Source organism: Epinephelus moara, chromosome 4 (genome assembly GCF_006386435.1).
Source record: "Epinephelus moara isolate mb chromosome 4, YSFRI_EMoa_1.0, whole genome shotgun sequence".
NCBI classification, from domain to species: Eukaryota; Metazoa; Chordata; class Actinopteri; order Perciformes; family Serranidae; genus Epinephelus; species Epinephelus moara.
In genome coordinates, this window is record NC_065509.1 from 25,448,244 (window position 1) to 25,463,667 (window position 15,424).

General features: G+C 41.3%; 1 protein-coding gene across 4 annotated transcripts in view; it reads left to right on the plus strand.

The window, feature by feature from the left end:
- mid2 (midline 2) overlaps positions 1–15,424 on the plus strand; it is a 217,042-nt gene that overhangs the window by 135,109 nt on the left and 66,509 nt on the right. For 3 of the 4 annotated variants that reach the window (XM_050043015.1, XM_050043017.1, XM_050043016.1), the window contains 2 exons: positions 7,044–7,109; positions 9,270–9,365. In XM_050043015.1, coding sequence (XP_049898972.1) covers positions 7,044–7,109; positions 9,270–9,365 — 162 coding nt within the window. The remainder of the gene's footprint in view (positions 1–7,043; positions 7,110–9,269; positions 9,366–15,424) is intronic. The other variant, XM_050043018.1, reaches the window with a different exon arrangement.

Consider the following 15,424-nt stretch of genomic DNA (forward strand, 5'->3'; position numbering starts at 1 on the left):
ATATTGTTAGCAAGTTTGCTCAACACTGCAGCAGCTTAGGTAGGTTAAGCACAGGGGATCAAGAAGAGGGAACTCTTCTGAGGTACCTGGATGATGATCGGCCAGTTTGAAGTTTGAGGGAACCTCTGAGCAGACTGACTGGACTGCACAGGTGGAAACCAATCAGGTTGTTGGCACCCAGAGAGAAATCAGGGGAGGAAGACAGAGAAGGAAAAGCAGAAAGGAAGAAACCTTTTTTTGGGGGGGGCGGGGGGCAGTCTGTCCAAAACCTGTAATATTCCTGACACCATTTAAATGCAGTCTAAAACCACAGTGAAACATGGGGTGGATTTTAAGCCTCTTGTACACTGCACATGTGCTTTGGTTGCCATGCATTAACGTCCACCCAGTGTGTCAGAAAGAAATTACCTTGACATGAAAACATCAGTCTTGGAGGAACTGTAAAAGCTGCACTTTGAGGTTTGGCTAAGTTGTTACATTTCGTAGTGGGTTGCTGCTGTGCTGTACTGAGCTACTGTTATCAAGTGACTGACAACTAATGATGTGGAAGAAAAAATAGGGAGTGCTGCACTGGGTTTAGGCTCTGTGTAGTTAGATGTAAAAAAAAAAAAAAATCAGGTGTTCTTAAAGGATGGGTAAAGAGTCACTTAGAGATAAATAAAAAACAACTGGCCAGCTCACCCAGTGTAACAGTCCAAAAATGAATTTGAGGCCCTTCAACTGTAGTTAAAAATCCTTTATTAATACATGGATAACCAACACGTTTTGACTAGAGTCTTCTTCACAGTGTAAAATGCATTGGAAACAGGTGTGCAGTTTAAGAGCTCATGTGAGGGTCATGCGACACAGGTCACATGATATATTGGTGTTGCCCTACTAGACAAAAAACCACACTGACAGAAATGAAAATGACATAAATGTATACTTTAAATAATTGACATGTTTAGTAACAAGAAAAAAGGTTCAATGCCAAATAAATAAAAAGCAAACACCTGTGAAATAAAATAAGAATTATTATATATTGTGACAAAGCTGCACATAAAAAAACTGAAAAATATATATGTATGATGAGGATAATAAACAATATGTGTGAAGGGACAACAAACTCATAACTAAATGTATAACTAATGAGTGAAAACTAAAACTTAATCACCCCCAGTAATATCTATAAAAATATGTCATCAGTTATTGAACCTCTTTTCTTATTAACTATGTTAATTATTTAAAGCAGGGGATTCAAACATACAGCCCGTGGACCAGAACCAGCCCACCAAAGGGTCCAATCTGGCCCAACAGATGACTTGGCTAATAGATGCAAGGTTTTAGGAGCAAGTTACACAGTGAGTAGCTGCTTCATGTAAACCCTGACCAGGATACGGTTTAAAAAAATGTTAAATTCTTACAGAGAGAATCTGCATCAAAATTAGCTTAATAACATTGGTAAAACCCTTTCGTTAAAAATATGAAATGTATGGATAAATACACACGAAATGGACTGAATGTGGGAAAACTGAGACATTATTGAAACTGTGCTTATTTTCTTAAGACACCTCAGGTTGTTCATCCGTTTTATAAAGGATGGACGTTCACAGAATGTACCTTTACTTGTCTACACATAAAGAAATGGAAAAAAATTGGAGCTGTTGTTATTTGTAGGTTATTTTGTAATGGTTTTATTGGTCCGGCCCACTTGAGATCAAGTTGTATGTGGCTCGTGAACTAAACTGAGTTTAACACCCCTGATTTAAAGTATACATTTATGTCATTTTCATTTCTGTCAGTGTTCTTCTTTGTCTAGTTGAGATACACCAACATATCATGTGACCTGTTTCACGTGGGCTTTTAAATTGCACACCTGTTTCAAATACATTTGACTTCCCGATCAAGAATTTCTAGTCACGCACTGGTTATCCATGTATTATTAAAGGATATCAACAACAGTCAGAGTGCCTCTGATGCATTTTTGGACTGTTACACTGAGTGAACCGGCCAGTCGTTTTTAATCTTTAACTAATTACGTGGTTTCATAGAAGCAGTGTGAAGTGTTTTGCTTTTAATTTAGTCCCAAAACAATGTTATCAGTGCTGTATAATAATGTTAACTGAAGTGACATTTGCGGCACTGATGTTTCTCAGAGTCAGAGTAATTTTGTTTCTCTACGCTCGATTTCCAGGATAGACTCAATTAGCAGCCAGCACAGTTAGTGTATCATGTTGGCTCAAAAAACAGGTGAAAGACCAGCTGTTCTGTCTCTCTCTTAAGCAAGGATATTGATTTTATTGACAGCCAGGCCACCAGTATATGTGTGGTATTTTCTTTTTAGCGGTATTAATCCATGAGACTGAATCACACTGTTCCAAGAAGAATCCAGTGTAGGCCGATTGAAATGAAACAGAAAGCTCCTTTAAGCCCATTCAACCATATCACTGTTTTCTACTAACCCCACTTCATCTAAGTCCAGACCCCCCTTAATCCGCAGCATTAAATTCCCATCTCTTTACATTCAAATATCACAGTATCCTCAGCCTGTAATAAGATATGAAATTGTCTAATAAAGGCCATTGGGAAATGGTGTGGGATATGGCTTTGCCTCATGTAGCATCTATTTCTGTGTTTTTCTATTTCAATCTTATTCTCCTCATCCTTTCTTCTTGTTTTTTAGTAGTCCTGGGTCAGTCTGTCCCTGACCCAAACAAATAATTGGGAAGCTAAAAGCACACACTGGCCCACGGGATCTCCCAGAGTCTTATAAACAAAAGCAAATGCCAGCTTGTGTCTGGCCTCCTCGCTGCTGCTCAGCAGTCATGACGATTCGTTATTCTGTTTCAAACCTACAGAGAAATTTCTCGATCCTAATCCCCTCATGTGGCTAAAAACTTGAATTGCTATTGGATTTGTGTCCATTTAAGATGGCTTTTTCTCATAATAAGCCCTAAGGGGGAAAAAAGCAATTGGGATTCATAAAGCTGAGTCCAAAGAGAAGTTGACTATGGCGCTATAGACTTGTCCTTCCGTACCCTCTCCTGCTTCCTCCTCCTGCTTTCTCCGAGCAACTTTATTTAAATTCCCCCCAACAGACTCAGAAATGAAAGCAAGCGTCTTCTAGCTGTCTGCTCCCATTTATTGCCGCACCCCCACTGTTTCCACATCCCTTGAACGCTCAGGCGGCCGCTTATAGCTTGAAGGTCACGGAAGTTCATTCGGAGTTCAAACATCTGTAGCATCTTATGGAGCTATGAAAGTGAATACCTCACAGTCACTGTTAAACGTGACATTTTTTTCATGTTGAACTGGTAGTAGGGGAACTCTCCTGCCATGCACTACAGGGAAAGCCAAAATGCACAAATTGACTGCTCCTGATAGCGAGATACAAACAAGAAAGCCAACATTTTAGCAAGTTTTAAACATCCCTATTGGTCTCATTAATTGGGCTTCAGCCAGTGGGTTATGAGACAAGCGTGACTCCCCGTTTGTTATACCCCGCTACAATTGGTTGGTCTCAAGAGCTCTGCCCTATGGAATATTATCCTCAGACAAAAACCCTGTTTCCCAGAAGGCTTGTGTTACTGACACATCCAGACTCTGAAAAGCCTCTTGTTAACAACAGCTGTAAAGTGAGCTTGTTCTATTCTATTGCTCTTTCTCCAGTTTAATCTCTCCCTCTTTCTCTCGCTTTCATTTCTGTTTCTGCTACTGTCTCGTCGTGCATGGGGGAGGATCCTGAATTAATTAAAAGAAAAAGACTTTGAAGTTGGATACTTGGCCTCAGGGCATTCTGCTCCATTTTTGTTGTGGCGGCTGTTGAATTTTTGTTGTTATGTCGATGTAACCTGGAGATTCAGCCACCGGACAATGTCATCTCATTAGGCAGTACCTTTTTTCCCTATAGCCAAGCACTGCTTAATATTTACCAGACAGTCTTCTCTCACTGTCTCTTGCCTTTTTATGTGATTGCAATTTTGAACTTGACTTTGACCTCAGACAAAAGTTCTTTTATGTTCCTGTAGCGGAGTAACAATAAGCTCAGCCCATGCCTCAGGTTGGGGAGTAACCCATTACACTGTAATTGGACTACCACAATATGATTTCAGAAATTGCAAACTGCTAATTTGTCACAGTTACTACTGAAGCACAATAGACGCTTTTGCAGAAACCAGGCACTGACTTGTTGGATTTCTCAGAAACATGAGTGTTTGGGTTGTCACTTTATACACACAAATAGTTGTATTTCTTTTTTTTTTCAGAGGGGTGATGTAATTCTGCGTAATTTCATGCTTTAGCAGTGATGGAAATTGATCTACAGACTGTGAACAGTGATGACTAGAGATTAAACTGTGACAGCAGTCTCAAACTTGAGTCGAATGTGTGATCAGTAAACCCTTCATCATACGCAAGTCTCCTGTAAGAAAGGTATCTTTTTTTTTTTCTGACACAATCCCTCTCTGCAGTCTCTGTAGCTACTGTAATATAAATAGGTCTAGGGATCTGTCCCTTTTTTGTTTCAAAGAGAAATGGGATCATCTGTAAAGGAATGAGACCCAGGAGCCCCTCAACACAATGAAGTCATATGAGGGGGCGGTGATCTAACCCAAGATGATGGCCTGTCAGCAGCTGCAGTTGTAACTGCGCCAAGACGGACAGAATAAGGACTGAAGTAGCGAGACACAGAGCAAGGGAGGAGACAGAGAGTCAGGTTAGAGGGAGGGGAGACATACTGTAGAAAAGAGAGAAAGGTAGAGAGTGACAGGAAGACAGATAACGAGGGAAAAGGAAGCCGCCGAAGAGACAGAGGACTGAATTAGAGGGCAGGCCAGACTGGAGCTACTCTGCCAAGCTGCCCCTCTCAGCACGGGACTCATGCCTATTTCCATCCCATCAACCCCCTCCATCTCTGTCGCACTCTCTCCGTTCGCTCTCATGACATGCCACGTCCGAAGCTGAATCAGTGGGTGAATGATATTACCTTATGCTAAGAGCCCTGCCCACCCCAGCAAACCCCATCGTGTGCCTCGAGCAAATGAAATGCAATTCGTCACTCATTTCTGCTTGGCTTTTATTTCCCTCCTCCCTCCATTCATGTCTTCCTCGGCTTTCCCTTCTTTCTCTCCTCTGTTTAGCTCTGTCTCCCTCCATCGATTTTATCTCTGTCTCTGTAATTATCCTTTTAATATTTACGTCCCTCCTTGAATTTGTACTTTGCATAGCAGTAAAGGTACAGTTTTAGCAGTTGATTGATTATGAAAATACAGCACTAAAATAAAAGTTGAGCCCATAGTTACTGGAAGAAATAAAGTCTTTTAAGTTTAAACTCAGCCTGGTTAAAATTTAAGTGCATCTTACTATCTGAATAATGCGCCCTTTAAAAAGCAGAAGATTCAAAAAACAGCACGCACATCCTAAATGATAAATACTGGGTGCTGGACAGAAGAACAAATACAAAAATTCAAAAACAGGTCCACATAGCAGAAATTGCTCCTTTTGGACATTATAATCGTATCACCACGTGATGTTTCTGGCCAGCCCTTCATCAGACATGAACAAGACAAGGAGACACACCTCTATATATACAACCAGTTTTGTCTCATCATCATCCCACCATCCCCTCTGCTGAAATTTGATCCCCTTCATGTTGCCGGCCTCAGCTTGGCAGTAAATTTTACACAGCCTATTCGGAAAGATATAACGATTATAAACAAGCATAATATTATGCTAATCACGTCCTACTGCTTATTACTCATGCAGTACAAGTTGGATTCACTGCCATGACACTGTTGTCACTGGTTGCTGATGTATGCAACTTTTTAATTTGCCAAAGCATGTCAGTGACAAATACCAGTTCAGCCAATTTAAACTAATACAGTGTGGACCAGAAAAACAATCTGAATCGACCCAGCAGTGTAGAGGAAGGTACCACACAAACTTAGTTAGATGGATTTTTGAATAGCAGGTGAATCCCAATAGTAAAGTCTTTCATTAGTTCCGAACATTTATAAAGCTATAGCTGCTCTGATAAAGATTTTGACAGAATAAGCCACCATATGATAATATAAAAATGCCGTCCTTGTTTTGCCTGACATTTAATTTTGCCACCTACACCTCCAGCATGTCGCCATCCATCCAACACTCGCTGGCACCTTCTCCCACCCATCTCAGCCTTTTCTGCCTCCGTTCCTGCCTTTATCCATGTTTTCTCCGCTCCCCCTCTCGATCACTGAGTGGGTCTAGCCGTCTTTGATGTCTGTTGTGTGTTTTAATGAGTTTGTTGTTGACGGTTGCTCTGCCTCCCCCCCCTTCTCTCTCTGCCACCCGTCCTGCCTGCTGGGCCGAAGCCACAGGAGTGCCAACACAAGACAGGCAGAAACCTCTCAAACACACACACACACACACACACACACACACACACACACACACACACACACACACCAGACTTTTTTTTTTGGTTACTTAAAGAGTGGATGCACGCAAACAAAGTTTAGTGCCTTTATTCGCTTACAAGTACACGTACAAGCAGATATCGTCTGCGTACATAGACATGTAGTGTGCTGTAAATGTACAATTTCAGATACATCTACTGAGTCACACACATAAAACAGGTGGAAACACATACGCATGCATGTATGTAGAGGACAGAGGAGTTTGTTTCCCTGCGGTCTCCTGGGAGGCAGCTGTGTAGTGATGTATTAATCATCTTCGTCTCCAGCTTGCTAATTAATGACCCATCTGTCCCCTCTCACTGATGTTCCACTTCAAACTCCCTCATACACAAACACACTCACACAGGGGCTGCGACACAACAACCAAATGCAAGTTCCAGTGATGTAACTCCAGCTCCGGTTTCAGGGAAATATTAACAGACACGGCGAGCCACACACTCTCATCTGTATTCATGTAGGGGACCATAAGAAGAGTGTTTGTGGCAACTTTATCAGGGCGGAGTTCTCCTCTTCAGTTGCGTTTAGGTGGCAGACATCGTGCGCTCAGGCTTGTCTGTGCGTGTGTGTGTTTATGTGTGCACTTACGTGGGTGTATGTGTGTGTTCGTAGGCTTATCAGGTGAGCCCGGGCAGAGTGTCAGATGCGGTAATGGAGGCTTCAAAGACAAGCGCTGCGGTGAGTTCCCTGGCTGCCTTTTTCCAACCCTCCCCACCCTCCTTCTCCCTCCTCCCCTTCCTCCCCTACTCCTGCACAGAGGCAGACAGGCACACAGGTAGACACCTGGATGGATAAGGAAGGGATGCAGGGAGGGAGATAAGCAAGCAGATAAATAATTAAGTGGGTGCAAAGTCAAACAGACAACAGGCAGACAGAATAAATCAGGCTGAGCGACAGGCAGAGGAGATATTGGAGAGCAGGGAGGCTGCCTGATGGACAGGACAGACAGACAGAGGTACAGTCACACAGTCAGAGTCGTGGCCAGGTGCTTGCCCTGCCCACCTCCCTTTCACTTGCATGAGTAGAGCCACTTCAAACACCCGCCGCTTGTCTGCTGCTTTGTTCTCTTTGCAGCTGTGGTTGTTGTTGTTGTTTTGATGCCCATCGTCGTCGTCGCCGCCATCGTTGATTTGCTTCCTTTTGAACGGCAGTTCTATTTCTGGCTCACCATTTGCTTGTTTCCATTTTCATCTTTTGTACTGTATATTTGTAAGAGTGAGTTTATTTATGTGTATGTGTGTGTGTGCGTGTGCCTTTTCTTTTGAATTTGACAAACAGTCACAATTAAGGGATCGTAATTGAGTGTTTGATCTTTAAAATTGCCAGCGGAGGTTGATTGGTGTAATTTTTCAGGGATCATTTGGTCGTTTTTGTGGCTTTGAAGTAGGGCTGGGCAATAAATCAAAATTATATCGATATCATGACATGAGACTAGACATCGACTTTGGATATAATATCATAAGTGTTGTCTTTTCCTGATTTTAAACACTGCATTACAGTAAAGTGATGTAATTTTCCAAACTTAAACTGTTCTAGCTGCTCTGTTATTTTCCTTTACTCACATAGTCATTAAAACCACATTACCTTGATCATTTATCAAAAAATCATTGTGTAAATATCTTGTGAAAGCACCAACAGTATATAACATTTGATTTTCTTCATATTGCCCAGCTCTAGTTTAAAGTAAATATGACAAGACCACACAGTTAAATCATCATATTACGAACAGTATGTTACCTAAAAAGTTCTGGTCAAGCATCTGTAGCTGATTAAATTAATGGCATTGTGGGATTTAAGATGTTTTCTTACCAGCATTAATGAATATTTTGTTTTGCTTCAAATGCTAATTGTAACCCTGATATTTACTCAGCTATAGAAATCATTTTAATATATATTTAAATAGATGTTGTCTTATTCTGTCTCATAGGTCTTCATAGCATTTGAACTCATTTACTGAACTATTTGAAATGACTGGTTGCCAAACATCAGTTATACATTTCTAAAGAACCCTTTGTGCATGTATTTCATATGTTAAAAACAACCCTCAGGACGTGATCAAAGGAAGAATATGGAACAAAAGAAGGCAAAAGTAGCACAATGTTGAGATGATGTCACAGACAGCATATCTTAACAGTGGCCGTTTATTTAGTATCACACTACTTAACATAATTTCTGTATTGTAGCTGACCAAAAAGATGCATGTAAATGAATAATCTCTAATAATAATTCATGTCTGTATTTCCTTTTAATGCCATTTGATTTTCAGGGTTACAGCCTTACAGTGTAGGACTTTCACACTTACAATCCTGCTTTTCAGTTTAACTGTAAAAATGTATTTATAAACATGTGAATTTTTACATGGGTGGTATGAGGTTGATAACAGGACACTGATATCACAGACTACCAAAGACATCACATACTATGGCATGCTGCCGCCACATTCCTATAATAGAAAATGTCTTATTTATTTTTTGTTTAATGAAAAGTTACAATTGCATGTTAAGAAATTATAATAATTTTTCAGCCCAGTTACCAGAGGAAAATGTTGGCATGGTTTGTTTCTGCAAACCAAGGATATGTTCCCTTAGCAAGTTTCAAAATATCCGCTAAAAAATAACAGAAACATACAATGCCAACACATTTACTGGCAGGTCAGTTGGTAATAATCCATTAGGTTTTGGCCAGTGTCTTATATTTAATACCAGCCATGTATAAAACTTAAATACAGAGTAACATTGTGGCCTCCACAACCTGACTTGTCTTATCAATGCACATTCTGCACACTCTATATGTGCTAATGTCTGGCCTCATCTCCCTGTCCCTGCTCCCTCCTAACAGCAAACCCTGGAAAACAACCTGACCAACCTGGTGAAGAGGAACAGTGAACTGGAGAACCAAATGGCAAAGCTCATCCAGATCTGTCAACAGGTTGAGGTACACAACATATCTTTGTGTCTGTGTCTTAAGTTACAGGAGGGCAGGTTTAATTAGTCATAACTGTCACTCTAAAGGCCCAGACACACCAAACTAACTTCAGAGAGCTAGCAGTGACAAAAGCCCCCTGCTGTGTCGCCTGATATCATCCTGTCTTGGCCGAAAAAGTTGCACATGAAAATGCCGCAAAGACTACAGCCAACGGTCGAACCAGCACATGTGTTCTGCACCTGAGTGAGAGAAAATAACCCTCCACACCAGCAGACAACAGCAGTCTGTACTCCTCATTTAAAAAGGGAAACCGTCTTGACATCAGTTAGCGCATTATAAACACAATCCAATGTTGAAGAACAAACCACATTAATTGTGCAACAGTGAAGAATAGCACAAGCATCACAAGAAATAATCTTACTTTATGTAACAAGTTTGTTTTGGTCTCACTCCCTCTTGACTTTAGCTCTTTGTTTACTTTCCTCACTTCTGTTTCTCTTCTCTTGTGCCAGCTAAACGGCCAATCAGTATTCCTTTCGTTGACGGGCTGTGCTGCAGATTTGTCTGCTTTTTTTTTGGCCAATTCAATATGCTGAACAAGTACATTTAATATGTTGAATTGATGTCAGGGACATTGAAATTTGAATAAAGCCACTCTGTTTGGCAGTCCAGCACACAAGAAGAGAAACAGCAGTATGGAAAGTAAACAAAGAGCTGAAGTCAAGATGAAGTGAGACCAAAACAAAGTTGTTGGTACATAAGGTAAGATTGTTTTTCTTTAGCCACTGAGCTCTTAAGCAGAAACGTTTCATGATGGTTTGTGTTAGTTATTTCCTCTCACATTTGTGCAGAACATATGTGCAGGTTGAACGTCGGCTATAGCATTTTCGTTGTGTTCATGTGCAGCCTTTCTTGCAGAGACACAGCAATGTCAGGCAACACAGTAAGGGGCCTTCGTCGCTACTGTTTCTCCGAAGTCAGTTTGGTGTGTCTGGGCCTGATTAAATTCTCAATTGATCCTTCTAGTGTTAGTGTAGTTCGAGGTCAGACACGTAATGGCAGCCATGGAGTTATGGTAGCTTCAGTGTCTTGATGAGGGAACCTTGACTAGAAGCCTGAAATGAAAGAGGAGTTCTTGAAACCACAAGAACTACCCCTTGATTCCAAGTGTATGTTGTCAGACTTACCATCCATGAAGCAGATGTAGTCCCTCATCCAGCACTTTGTGTCAAGCTTCAAAAACAATCACAAAAGAAGCCAGAGTTTCAGTTGTTTTGTTTGCTGACCCATGCAGGACATAAGAAAGTTGGAGGCTTTAACCTGCATGAATTTCCTCCCTCTCTTGAACAGAGAAACCATAAACGCCTCCGAGCCTGTCACTGTTATTGATTGTATACAGTTTACTGCCTTTGCTATTTGTGACTGCTCTAATGCCACACTCCTCGCACTTTGTTTCTGACTCTGGAACGTTTCTGATTGAAGAAGCGGGGTGGTTGAAATTGGACTTTATAATTTATTTTTCTTTCTTTCTTTCTTTCTTTCTTTCTTTCTTTCTTGCTTTCTTGCTTTCTTTCTTCTCGCTTTCCTTATCTGTTCTCTCACTCCTCTTGGCTCATGGTTTTGGTTGTGTGCCAGCAATAAAATCTGCACTCCATTCTTTCAGTTCCCTTCACTAGCTACTGATCAAATATTGATTTGTCTCAAGACTTAAAAAGTGAATTTCAGTTCCCTGTTGCTGGTTCATAAAAGGTCAGTAGTGCAGCTCTGTTTTCAGACAATTATTAATATTAAAAAATTATTACTTTGAAGCCAAAGACGAGAGAAAACTACATAAAACAAACCAAACAGACACGTTATTAATGGCTTAAATGTATCTTTAAAATCTCTTTCAGAGAAATGTGTTTATGTAGATTGATCTTGTTATGTGTCATTTGATCCGGCGACTGACGCAACGCACTGCCATGGATACGAAAGATACCAGATACCACTTAGGCTCTCGGTGACCTCTTGTATGTTGCCAATGGTAGCTCTCCAGACAATCTGACTCAAACCATGACTCAAGAACAAAGCATGAGCTGGAGTAGCTCTCAGCAACCATCCACTCTCATGCTGTTTAAAGGGGCAGTTATGTAATTCAGACGACTTCAAACATTAGAATGACCACTCCACCGTGGGCACAGCTACTACCACAAGCACTTGTGCAAATATTCCATACTTTCAAGGTGCAAACAGCTTAATGTGATGCTTTAACTGTGTGCCTCTTCAAGGTCATTGTTTCAACTGCGTCTTATAATACAGCGAGGTTTAGTTTTCATGCATTTCACTGCACTGAATATGATTTTTGGGATAAGTTACTGTTGAAACAGGCAACAGTTTAAATCCCGCCGGAGCCGCTCACACAAGAAATTTATGCTCCCGAGTCAAAGCAGATAAGATTATCTGTGAAATGGCATATATCTTCTAAGTAGAAACTTTATTTGACTTGTCACAAGCCGGCAGTGTTTCACAGCTCAGACACTTCAAGTTAGTGACAACCTTGGAGGAGTCCTAGCATGAACCCATACCTGTCTGCAGAATAATATACCTCAGCCAGTCACCGCTGACCTCTTCTACTCGGGCACACGTTGTGATTTAATGGAGGTACTGTGTGAATCCAGCCAGAGAGTACTGATGCTTAGCCAAGTGTTGTTTGTGCTGCATCGCTAACATGTGCATGCACAAACACACACACAAGCGCATACTTTCTGTCTTGACGCACACGCTCTTAATAAACGCCATCATTTCTCTTGTGAGAGTTGACATTAATGGCCGCAGAGGACAAATGCACTTTGGTGCCGCCATCACTCTGCGTGCGGTTCATTTCTTATTAGGCGGGCCTGACTCCATTTTCTCGGAGTCACTCCGAGGTCCATGAACAACAATTCATGCAGCCGCTCACCCAATCAAAATTAAATGATCGCTGCGTGATTCATTAGGTACAGACAAACTGTTCGTCAGCAACGCATGGAGAGAGAAAGAGTGAGAGAGAAAAAAAGTCTGTCTTTATATTGTCTCTGTCTGCATACCAATGTTGTGCCACCGCCAACAACAACAGCAGAACCTCATCACTTATTCATCAAAAGGAAAATGAGGAGCGATAGCGTGGGGTTTGAACATGCTCCATTGACTCTTAAGCAAATTATTAAAAGAAACTATATGTTTTCCCGCCCTGGTTGAACCCATTCGGAGTTACTCTCCTGCGTGATGGCAATGTCGAGAGGCTAGTTTAATTATTAACGTGAGGAGTGAGGGAGTTTAATGTTCTCAGGTGAGTTTCACATTAATGCGGCTCTTTAGAGCAGAGGAAAGGAGAGGGGAAAGGAAGACAAATGAGGAGGAGAAGATGGAATTGTTAGGAGAGGAAAGTGCAAACGGAAAGGGGAAGATAAAAGGATGAGAGAGCAGGGTTGAGAGGGCAAACAGAGGCAGAGGATGTGAGCGTTAGTGTGACAGCCAATGATCTCTGTGACTGAAACAGGCACTGTGCAGAGAAAAAAAAACGCTCTGCAATAATGCAATACAAGACAGACAGGGAATTTTTTTTTTAAAAAAAAAGAGAGGTTTGGTGGAGTGAGAGAAGTGTGTGCACAAAGTGAGAAATCTCTGAAGGGCTTTGAGCATGACCTGGTTTCCTCTCCTCCTTGTTTGCATCATATTGTATTGGTGCCGAAGATATGATCAAACACAGAGTGAGTCAGCTTTCAGTGTGTCAGCGCGCACAGCAGCGATGCAGCGCTGTTCTCTTGGGGTTCTCTTTGGGGAGTTATCTTCTCTACAGTCTTAGGGAAAAGATGAGTTGACTTGATGATGTGTAGGATGTGTTTCTTTCTTGGGAGGCCTCCCTCCTTATCGCAATATTTGGTGTAGGATGGTTAAAGCTGTCGCTGCACTTAATGACATGCAGAATAATGCTCAGCGTGCTTGAAAAAAATTGAGGGAATGGTGTGATTCTTGAGCATTTGCAATGATTGCTGTTGAGCTAACACACTTCACTGTTATCCAGTCAATGCCAGATAGCTGGCTGGATATTAATAGGCAGCAGAGAAGAGGCACTCAGTGAGGCTGTTTGGCAAAGAGCATTTCCCCCCAGAAAACACTTTGATATTGAATAGATGTTGATACAATGGCAACTGAAACTAAATGTAGAGCCAAAGCAAAGGCGGAGATGATACTCACAGCCCTGCAAATATGCTCCATGATACCTGCTCACTGTTTGTCTCAATTACAGACTGTTTTAACACTCCAAATATGTCATATGTGCTGACTTGGTGTAACCCACCTCCTGCACATAAATGAATATGTTTACATGTGCGCTAATATTCCACTTTAATTCTTAATGCGGTAATATTCTGAATTTGATGCAGGTCATGTAAACAGCTTATTCTCTTTGTTTATTCTGAATTAGGCCTTCTCCAAATGTAGCATTTTCTGATTAAGACATGTGGGATATGATATTATTTCAGGTTTTATAGTGTATTTGATATGAACATCACAGTCGCCTTAGAAATGCACATTCATGCACAAGAACCAGATGCCCTGTGTTTAGTGTTTATAGCAAAACGCCAATTGGCAACGCCTGTCCAGGAGCATTATTTGGGCATTAATTTGGAATATGCATGTCTTTTGGGTGTTTTACCACAGTATGCAACTCACGGCCTCTTGCCTGTTTACAGTCAGCTTGTGTGTTGTACAAAAAAGCAACCAGCCATCAGTTTGCAAGGCCGAGGCAGAGATACATGCCCAAAAGAAAAGTCCACATTTCAGGTTTAAAGGCGAAACACAGCCAAGGTATATAATATTCATATCTATGTTCTCAATAGTTTATGAACACCTAAAAACAAGAATGGTTGATTTTGTTGCCTTAGAATGAGCCATTTTATCTACAAACAGAGCAGGTCCTCTTACACAGAGTCTGCCATGTTGTTCTACAGTCATCCAGAACAAACAAATCAAACACTGGCTCTAGGTACAGTAGAGTAAGTCAGCTACTGTAGTTCCCCTACATGCTTTGCACATGGGATAAGTTTCAGTTCTGCAACCCCTTGCTAAATGCCACAGAATCCCACACACTAGACCAGGGGTGTCAAACACATGGCCCGGGGGCCAAAACCAGCCCGCCAAAGGGTCCAATCCGGCCCTCTAGATGACTTTGCACACCTAATGTTGATGCACATGTGAAGGCTGAGAGGTTTCAGCAATTTAAACAGTGAGTAGCTACTAACAAAACTTCAGATTGTAAATGGTTTGTAAGGCAGGGGGTGGCTTAACCTGCTTCTTCAGGAGCTTCCACTGTAGTGGAAAATCATGAAAAAAATGCAGATGTCATTAAAGTAGAGTAGAAGACTGACTGAATGTGGAAAAACTGAGACATACTGTTGAATTTGCTCTTGATGAATATTTGTTTTGTAAATCTATGGATGAAGTTTTCAGTTTCTTCACACTAAAAGAAATGGAAAAAAATTTGAAGGGGTTGCTAATTATAGGTTGTTATGCAGTGGTTGTACTGGTTCGGCCCACTTGAGATCAAATTGGGCTGTATGTGGCCCCTGAACTAAAGTGAGTTTGACATCCCTGCACTACACCTTTAGAGAATATAATAATAATAATCTTTATTTTTAAAGCGCTTTTCAAAACAGACTTTTAAAAGAACTAATAAAAACACTACGGTATGTTTAAAACTGAAGAAATAAGAGTCTAAATGAACTCAAAACTCAAGTAAAATCAGGAAAGGCTCTCCGATAAAAGTCTGTTTTAAGAAGGGATTCAAAAGAGATCACTGACTCGGCCGACCTGATTTCATCGGGCAGATTGTTCCAGAGCGCCGGGGCCCTGACAGCAAACGCTCTGGCCCCTTTAGTTTTCAGCTGGACCTCTAGAACAGAGGAAACACCTTTTCCCGAGAACCTCAAAGTACGTCCTGGCGTGTACGGCACTAAAGGTCGGAGATACAGATAGGAGAGAGACCATGAAGAGCCTTGAATGTAATCAGTAAAATCTTAAAATCTATTCTAAAACACACTGGGAGCCAG